General features: G+C 44.9%; 1 protein-coding gene across 1 annotated transcript; it reads left to right on the plus strand.

Annotated features, from left to right (window-relative positions):
* The first annotated feature begins 239 nt into the window (after positions 1–239).
* Positions 240–8850, plus strand: LOC138682031 (zinc finger CCCH domain-containing protein 11A-like). The gene is made up of 13 exons (XM_069770950.1): positions 240–293; positions 479–598; positions 1226–1349; positions 2966–3046; positions 3525–3635; positions 4391–4445; positions 4710–4813; positions 5024–5089; positions 5636–6136; positions 6793–6866; positions 7574–7898; positions 8210–8379; positions 8779–8850. The coding sequence occupies exons 1-13, from the start codon at positions 240–242 to the stop codon at positions 8848–8850; spliced, it is 1857 nt and encodes a 618-aa protein (XP_069627051.1).
* The last annotated feature ends 376 nt before the right edge of the window (positions 8851–9226 follow it).

Here is a 9226-nt window from a genome sequence, read left to right on the forward strand (position 1 = left end):
TACAGGACACAGGCAGGTCAGCAAGCTGGAAGGTTAGACCAGGGAGTAGGACTGTTTCTTCTTTTTCACTTACTGATACCTTTCTTTAGGGTTACTTTGAAAAAGAAGATTTGACCGCTCAAGCCATCAGGAGACTTTCCGTCCAAGAAAGAGCGAAGCCAGCTCTTGCCAGGACGGGAGGAAGTCCCTGTTGAGAGCGAAGCCTTCGAACCTGAGCTGGTTCTCAGACGGTGTCGATTATGTCCAAGCAAGGGGACGACTGCTACTTCTATTTCTATTCCACCTGTGACAAGGTATGTTTGGGCTTCTTTTGCTTTGGGGTTTCTTGTTGAGTTTTTAGGAGAGGAGGGGGCGGAAGCATCCAGATTTCTGTTAACTTCACAAGCAGTTCAATTCTGCGTCCAGTTCTACTAGCATGGATAATTCTGGAGGCTGTACTGTTTTAATTTCCTCTTTGTGGGTTTCCTTTTGGTTACAGGGAGACAGCTGTTCCTTCCGCCACTGTGCGGCCGCTCTGGGAAATGAGAGAGTGTGCAGGCTGTGGCAGGAGGGTCGCTGTTTCAAGACTACCTGCAGATTCAGACACATGGAAGTCGATGTGAGTGTTTGGCTAAAGATGTGTTCTCCAACTAAATCCCTGAAAGCATTTTTCCTTGCTGTCGGCAGCCTGAATGTGCTTGTACGTGATAGATTTACTTGCTTTCAAAGGATACTGGTTTCCGTTACTTGGAGGGGGGTGGGAGGAAGTTGGGGGAAGAAAGATCAATTTCTTAGGTATATCTCAGCAAGACATTTTTGTATTAGGTGCTGGCGTTGTTCTGACGTCTTGGGGTAGCACAGGGTGGGGAGGGAGAAGATGGGAAGGAAATAAGGCTCTGAAAGATAACTTGAGATAGATTCAAGCTAGGCAGTTTAAGGCATTTTTTTCCCTCTGAATAATCCCAGTATTTTGCACATTGTCTTAGTTTAGCCCACCCTGAACTGATGTGTGCGAGCCCCCGTCTTCTCCAACGGAATGACAGGAAAGCTAGATAATATGTAGTAGTTACAGCGTACGCAAACTTTGTCGATCTGCCCTGCAATGCTTTCAGTGATAGACTGCCCTTTGGAACGATGTTTCCGCACTGCACTGCGATAGCCCTCTCTCTGGCATGACGTGTAACTATGTCTCTTAGCAAGCCTAAGGCGAGTGTTACCATGAGCTTTTCTTTCTGTCTGTCTCCAGAAAAAACGCAGTGAGATCCCTTGCTACTGGGAGAATCAACCAGCTGGCTGTCAAAAATCCAACTGCGCCTTCCGTCACACGAAAGGACGCTATGTTGATGGGCGCTTCTTCCCGCCAAGCAGAAGTGAGTTTCTTGGGTCCTTTTCCTTTAAGCATTAAAGAATTAATTCTGAATATTACTCAGGAGTGGGTACAATGCCGTAGAAGGCATCGAGTAACTGCTCACTGATGAGTGTAGGGAGAAGTGTGCAGTCACAGGCTCTCAGCTAAACGGACTGTAATTCTGGTATTTAATTCTTTCTTTCATGCTCAGCTTCTCTGTGCTTTGTGTGATCTTTGCACTCCAGGTTGCTTTCCCCTCATGTAATCTTTTCTGGAGGGTAGGGTGGCGAGATGAGTGTGTGAAGGGAAGCCGTTGTTCCTAGTGTGTTCGTAGGGGTGGGGAATAGGAAACTCTGAATTCAGCAGCCAGGTGGGTTATCTGCCTTATCTACCGTATCTAGACAGTGAGTGCAAGGTTGGGGTGAAAGTTTTACATGGCCAAATGAGAGATGATCCTCGTCTTCCTCTAGCTACGCTTCCAAGTCCACCTGAGCCTGCAGAAGATGATGTGAAAATGGCTCAGGCGTCACTGCAGCAAAACAGACTTTCTGTGCAGTCGAGTCCCTCTCGGCAGCTGAGGGGGGTGATGAAAGTGGAAAGCTCTGAAAAGGTCCCAAGTCCTACACATCCTCCAGGCAGTTGTAATCAGTGCTGCAGATGATGATGAAGATGGGTACTTTTTACTTACTGAAGGCATTTCTGCTGGAGGTGAATGTATAAATTCACAGAGTACCTGAACTGTGTAGTGTTTAAAGCTACGGACCAGAGTCTGGAGTCTTAAATATTTTTTCCCCGGTATAGCTCTTGCTTATATGAGCCTGTCAAGTCAATATAACTGTTTAAAAAAACCTCCCACAAACAGTTGCTTGTAGTTAAGAATACGAACAGAATATGAACCGTGGACTGAAATGTCATTGTACGTGCTACATAAGCATGAAACGTCTTGTATAATCCCTGCTCCATAACTGAATAGGTTTTATTTTGGACTTTCAGAGCAGCTTTCTGAAGAAGGAGATGAAACTAAAACACCTGTCCAGCAACCGGCAACAGAAGCCTGTAGTGGATCGCGGATAATTTCCACTAGGAAAGGCAGGGCTAATACAAAGCAAGGTATTCTAGCAGCTGTAGTAGGATGGCTTGGAAGGAGAACTTGACGATTAACTCCAAAGCGATATGTTCTAAAACTACGATAGAGCATCGGGTAGCTGGATGGAGTCAGTTATTTCCACGAGCTCATTCCTCTCTAATAATGTATGTCCCTTGGGTCAGACAGGTCAACTCCTCCCTGTTGACTTTTGTAAAACAAAATAGAGCCACAGCGTGGAGTTTAAATGCCTGCAAATGTGTCCTTTCAAACACTGTGGGAAGAAGCCATGTCTAATGACAGAGGAATCTAATATCGTGTAGATGGATTAAAACGCTTAAGACGGTAGGTTTTACTCTGTAGGATGGGAGGAGAGGTGCCAGTTGCTTACCAAAATACCCATCCGTTCTATGGCTTTTTTTACTGGTGGGGAGTGTTGAGAGGGTTTATTTGGAAGACTTTGGAAGGGTTCTGAGCTGTAAGAAGCTTGAGGATGTGTGCTCTTCAACATGTGCCTTTAGGCCTCAGCTTCAGTAACGATTTTCTGTTTTCAGAGGACAACTTAAATTTTGGATTAAAAAGAGTTAAAGAAATCAAATTGGAGAAACTAAAGGAAACAACAAAAAACCAAGGTGGTGAGTTAAGATCCCTTACTTCTGCGTTCTGTTCACCTTCATCTTTTTTTTTTTTTTTTTTTTTTTTTTTAAGCTTCTGATACTACCTGGATAGCTGGCTATGCAATGGTGAATACAATTCTTGGCACGAGAAAGGAAAATTTTGGGGGCTGTTGGGTTCAGACTGGGAGGTGATTGCAGCTGAGAACCGCTTGAGGGACAGACTTCCATGCTTAGTTGCAGGCCTTGAGCTACTTTGGCATGCAATCTGTTTTCTTAAACTCCAACAGCTGATATTCTAGATTGGAATTCCAAGGGCAAATCAGAGGGAAATTGCTCATTTCTCTTATTTACATGCAGTGGTCATTGTATGTTTCACAGTAATGGATAACTAATGTCTTTGGTCTTTGTGATAGTTCTTTTATTTTGGTTGGTTGTTTGTTTTTTTAGTTGTTTTCTTTTTCCCTAAACATCCTCATGTTTTGCTTGCTATGATCAGAAGGTCCTTCAGGAGTTTCTGTTCCTCCGCTCCAATCTCGGGCTATTCCTGTGCCAGAAAAGGAAATTGTACGGACGGTAGTGAGAACTGTGAGTCTGTCTACAAAGCAAGGTAACAGCAAATACTATTGTTTCCACTTCACGGCTCCTCAACCAAAAGGTCAAGTAATAATTAAGATAATTCAGACAGGTTAGCCTGCTGGTGCTGCCTTTTCTAATTAAAACCATGCTTTTATGCTTCAAGGCCCTGGTTTGATTGGAAATATTTGGCATTTGTAGGTGCTCAGGTTGTTGTGTTGCAATAAAAGATCCAGAAGTGGGTTTTATCAGCCTGACGTTAAGCCGTAGCTCATCATGTATTACACCACCTTACAGACTCTCCAGTGTGCTTAATTGGACTCTCATGTTCCTGAAGTTGAGTGAGATTTGTGAATGAGCTAATGTGTCGACAGCACGTGGCAGAAGTAGCAGTTGGGTTAAGTGCAGTAGCAGCAGAGAGAGAGGCTAATGTCAATATGAGTGTCAGTATGCAAAAAAGGGGATAAGTGGAAAAAGCGGGCAGTAATGAAAGGGCAGACCTATAGAAGATGGTATTATACAAGTAGGCAATTTTTGAAGCGTTGACGAGGCTGACGGTGGCACTTGCGGACAGTAGCGTGATAGGAGTCTGTGTATAAGTGGTGGTGTTCAGATCTGCACAAATTCCTTTGAAAGGCAAAAAACGTGTGGCACTACTGCTACGCGTAGTCACTCGTTTCTGTGGTTTGGCTACCAGAAGAGTGCCTTTTGCTGGGACGGGGACTAGAAGGACAATGCTCTTAGTGGCTACTGGTTTCTGTGCAGTGAAGAGATTAGTCTTTGTTTTAGGGGAGGAGCCTGTGATTCAAGTGAATCTTGGCGAGAGGATGGGAAAACGGAAAGCCTCCATAGGGAAGAACTTTTTGTGAGCCGTTGTTCGGGTGCCCTCATCTAAACGTGACTGTGTTTAAGGGTAATTTTGCTGCGTGCAGGAGGAAAATCCGTTTTGGCAGAGATGTGTATTGGCGGCAGGCAGAAGTGGCAAATTTGGTTAGCAGCTGAAAGGCAAATCTAAGAAAAGATCCCTGGAAGCATTGAAGTTTGTGGCTGACTGTTCTAAAATCCTCCTGCAGAGAAACGTTCTTCAAGTATTGCTTGTTTTCTCTCTTTCTGAAGCTGGTAAAAGTGTCCTTCCGTTAAAGCGCAACCTTGCTGACAGGCTGGGGAAGAAGATAGAGGTTCTGGAGAATGCTGACAACGCACCAAAGAGAGGTACGGCTACTAAGCAGACATCTGGATTTGATGCACAGATTTCCTGCTTAGGTTTGCTGTTTGTCCTTTCTTCTAGTGGTTCTTTTTGTGTGTTGGTTGAGGGCTCAAGGTAGCTCTGAATCCCAGTGAAGTGATGGCTCTCATTGTGAAACGTGAGCACCAAATGGAGATTTATGCAGTCTGCCGAACTTTTTCTGTTCTCTCTTGTAGTTCAAGTCCCCAGGTCTCTGAAGGAGAGGCTAGGACTGCCCTCTGAACAGAGCCGTACAGAGACAGGTACGAACTGGCTATTAAGTATGCCTTCCCCTTTTGTCTTTCCATGAACTTCCATACAGCCCTAAAATTAGTTTAAAAAGCCTGCCTGATTCCTCTTGCTTGAGTGCTGAAGCTGTCCTGTTTAGCCACTGTCAGAGATCTGGCTCTAGAGGGGGGGTGTACTGTCCACTCGTGCCTCATCAAGGTTTCCGCTTGAAAACTGCTGTGAACCCTCAGAAGCTGCAGTATGCTTACGCACAAGTAGGACAGAAGCACTGCCAGGAGCAGGAGTTTGAGATGCGAACAGAGAGACAACGGTCTGAGAAAGTAACAAAATAAAATAAACTAATGCTGTTTGTGTCGCCACTCTCTCCGGATAGCACTAGTTTTCAAAATACAAGTGGCTTAAAGGAGGAGAATACCGTGCAGAATGGTGCTGTCCTAAGATGCATTCTTGGGATCACGCAAACCTAGTTTTCCTTAGTACTGTGACAGATTTTGGAGACTTTAAATATTGCTGGACTCTCCTTAAATGTTGGTGCTTCTCTTTCTTTTTGATGATGACAGAGAAGGCTGCTAAGCCAGCAGGAGAGATCCATGTGAAAACACTGGAGGAAATTCGACTTGAGAGCACTAATCGGAGACGAGGAGAACCCCAAGTGAAACCCCAGACTGAAGGACGTTGTAAAACAGAAGATCCCAGCTTGGGGGCAAGACCTTCCCCTGCAGTTCACGTCAAAACTTTCTCAGGCTCCCTGGCTGAAAAAAACCACAAGCGATTGGAACGAGAGAAGCAAAAAACAAAAGAGTTTCCTACCAAGACAAAAGTTGAGAGCAAACCCAAGAAGCAGAGCACACTTGCTCCGTCTGTGCTCAGCCAAGCGCGCCCGGCAGAGCCGGCACGTAAAGCCAAGCCAGCAGGAGAAGTGCGTGTTAAAACCTTGGAAGAAATCAAGCGGGAGAAAGCTCTGCGGGTGCAGCAGAGTGGAGGAAAAGTGCCAGCTCCACCAGCACAACCTGAACCTGCCCCGACAGGGAGGAGGTTGTTACGGATCACAAAGCTAATAGGTAATAAGGTGATTTGATACCTGCCCTGGTGAAGCGCTTCCCCTGTTGAGCAAATTCAGTTTGCTGAGGTTTTGCTTTGCTTTTTCCTTCTGCATATCGTAGAGGGTAGAAGAGTTTAAGGCTACAAAGTCAGAAGGCAAGGAAGTGCCAGAATATGCAACCATATTCTTTTCCATGAATCGCGTGATAGCTTTCTGTATTTCCCACTGGAAAATTCTTCCACTGAGGAGCTTTGTAGCCTAGTTTCTTGCTTCTGTTTTTTCTGCCATCCGCTTGTGGTATGGGATCTTCCCTGGGCTGAATCCAGGCTTACCTTCCTCTTTGGCATATGCATTGTTTAACTCAGTTATTGATGTATCTATGTTTGCAAAGCATGTATCAACTTCTTAATGTGAGGGCCAGTTTTTGTCAAAATTGGCAGAGCGCTAAAGATACCGTTTGGATTATATAAGCCACGTAAAAAGAGAATAGTGCGATTGAGGGAAAGAGAGCTGGAACGGTGCAGGGATTGCTTACTGTAGCCTTTCCCTCTGTCCCATTATTAGACGTGAGGAAATAGACAGAACAAGGAAACAGAGGTAGCCAGGTTTCTTTATTTCTGCTGTTGACAAACTGATGATCTTCTTTTTTTTTTTTTTTTTTTGCTTGTTTTGAAGCACCTGGAAGAGAAGAAAAGATGATAGTGGAATTGAGCAAGCCTTTTCCCAAAGCTGTCTCTGCAGCTGCAGAGGTGAGTCCTTTGTGAAGACATACATCTATCTATTCATACAGTTTTTGATACATTTTGTTATGTTTTGTTTGTAACTGGCTGCATGCTCCCAGTTTGAGTGTGTTCCTACCTTTCCGCATTTGGTAAGCGCTGCAGTGCTGTCGCAAGTCCTGTCACTACTTTGAATAGCATTTCCAGACAACGTGTTAAACCCCAAGCTTTGAATTAATCTTATTATACCTGACAGTGAATAAGAAACCCTATTAGCACCAGATAAAATCTGCGAGGTTAATGTTTTTCTTCTCCGTGACTTTATCTGTGAGACTGGAAGAAGGAGATCTTAAAATCCTGGGCTAAGAACTTTAATAGAAAAGGCTGGAGGTTTGTATTAGAGGAAATCAGTCTGTCAGGGAATGCTGTCTTGGGGGAGCTTGTATGGCTTCCTGTTGCTGAAAAAGAATGTACTAGATTACAGCTAGAGTCTTCTGCTCTGTTGAAGAAGCTTGCTGTGTTGGGAATTGTAGGCTTTTGAAACTATTTCCACAGCAAAGCATGGATCTTGTTACAGGTTACAGGCAACGTTTTATGGGGAAAAATGTCAGATCTGAATGGTATTAACATGCTCTGTTCCACACGGAGCTATTTCAGAGGGATTGCTACTGAGATTTTCTGAATGAAATCTCCATAGATTTTTGTCCCCTTAGTCCTCTTCTTTTGCTTCCTTCCAGCCCTCTGATCAGAGTGCAACTAATTCTAAAGTTCAAGTGAAGAGCCTTGAAGAGATAATGTGGGAGAAGCGGCAACTGAAGCAACGCCAAGAAGAGAAGCTTCAGAAGGAAGCAGCTGCTGTGCCATCTCCTACTGAACAGGCAATCAAGGATAAAACTGCAGCATCAGGGAGTCCTGAATCCAGTGTGGTTTCAGGGTCAGCTTATCAGCTTCCAAAGAGGATATTGGTGAAATCTCCGGGAGATGGGGTTGAAAGCCCCCGAAAGGGTGCTGCCGTATCACCAGGGGAACGGGCAGCTCAACTTCTGGAATGGTTAGCTGAAAGTAAGTGTTGACTGTATGTTAAAGAGTTACTTTAGGTCATGCTTTGAAAGAAAGGCAGAGGGTGACAATTTTCACGTTGTAACTCTGGCTCCTTTTTGTAATATCTTTGCTCCTTCTTATGGCTTGTTGGTAAACAGAGTTTACGGTGTGGAAAATACTGCCGAGAGTCTGGGAAATGGCAGTGGAATTGTGCTGGCTAAATACATTTAACTAGAAGGGTTGTGGCGCTGTTAAGAGAACCTGTTTGTTTGTCGTTTTTTTTTCCTGAGGCAGAGCAAGACTGCATCAGTTCTCTCTTCCTTTTACTCTAGCCAGACGGAAGGGGTGCCTGAAGCCTTTGGATGGGAAAGCCACCTCTCCCACAAAGCAGCCACTGAAACGTAAGGCAGCCGAGAGTCATCCGTCTGCCGTGGCGGCTGTGAAGCCACCGAGTGCCACTGGTGGCGACGGGAAGGAGCCTTCAGCTAAAAAAGCAGCTGTGGTAAGGAGAGCGGCTGAGGCAGTAGTGGGTCCCTAGTAAAATTTATGCCCAAGTTGTAGCCTCCTCTTGGAGAAAAGATGAAAGACTGAAATGTTCTACGGGTCTCCGTTCCCTTTTAAATCCAGAAGCGGTCGCCAGGACGCTTGTAGTACCTTTCTGCTTTTTACGAGGTGAATGGCAGTGTTTACATAATGCTCCGCTACGTCCCTTAATGCTGCGTTCTTCAAAAAGACCCAAGGTCGTTAGTAAACTTTAAGGGAACGCTAACTTTTCTTCAGGTGTGCCCTGGCTCTGTATTTTGGTTAAGGCTCAGCAATGCCAGAGGAGAAGCAGCGGAGGAAGAATCTGCAAAGCAGTCTTTGACCTGTGTATCCTAAAAACCATCTTGCTTCTTCCTAGGCTGTTGTTCCGGCTTTGCCAGAGGGCAGCCTCCTCTCCATACGCGGGAGAGGAAAACCCCAAACCAGGTAACAACCACAACTTGTTCTTTTTCTTGATCAGTGTGCCTTTCACGTGAAACTAAGTTGTTTGGTTTTTTTTTTTTCCCACACGTGGAAAAATTAGAGTTTTGAGATACTTCATGCCAAAATCCAGCAGAGAAAAAATTCGTCTGAAATAATAAGTTTCTAGCAGCTGGCTGGACTGCTTATCTAGATTCTTGCCTGAAAACGCTGCAAGTTGGTACAGCTTTTCAGTGGCTTCTTGGGTTTTCTGAACGCCTGCAGAGGTTGACTTGGTAACCTTTTTGCAGTCAAATTAGTAAAGGTGGCAAAGTGTCTCTGGCGACAAAACCGGAACCTTCTTTGCCAGACCCCAGATGCTGTGTCTTCGCGGATAAATCCCCAAA

The sequence above is a fragment of the Haliaeetus albicilla genome, chromosome 26 (genome assembly GCF_947461875.1).
Source record: "Haliaeetus albicilla chromosome 26, bHalAlb1.1, whole genome shotgun sequence".
Taxonomy (NCBI): Eukaryota; Metazoa; Chordata; class Aves; order Accipitriformes; family Accipitridae; genus Haliaeetus; species Haliaeetus albicilla.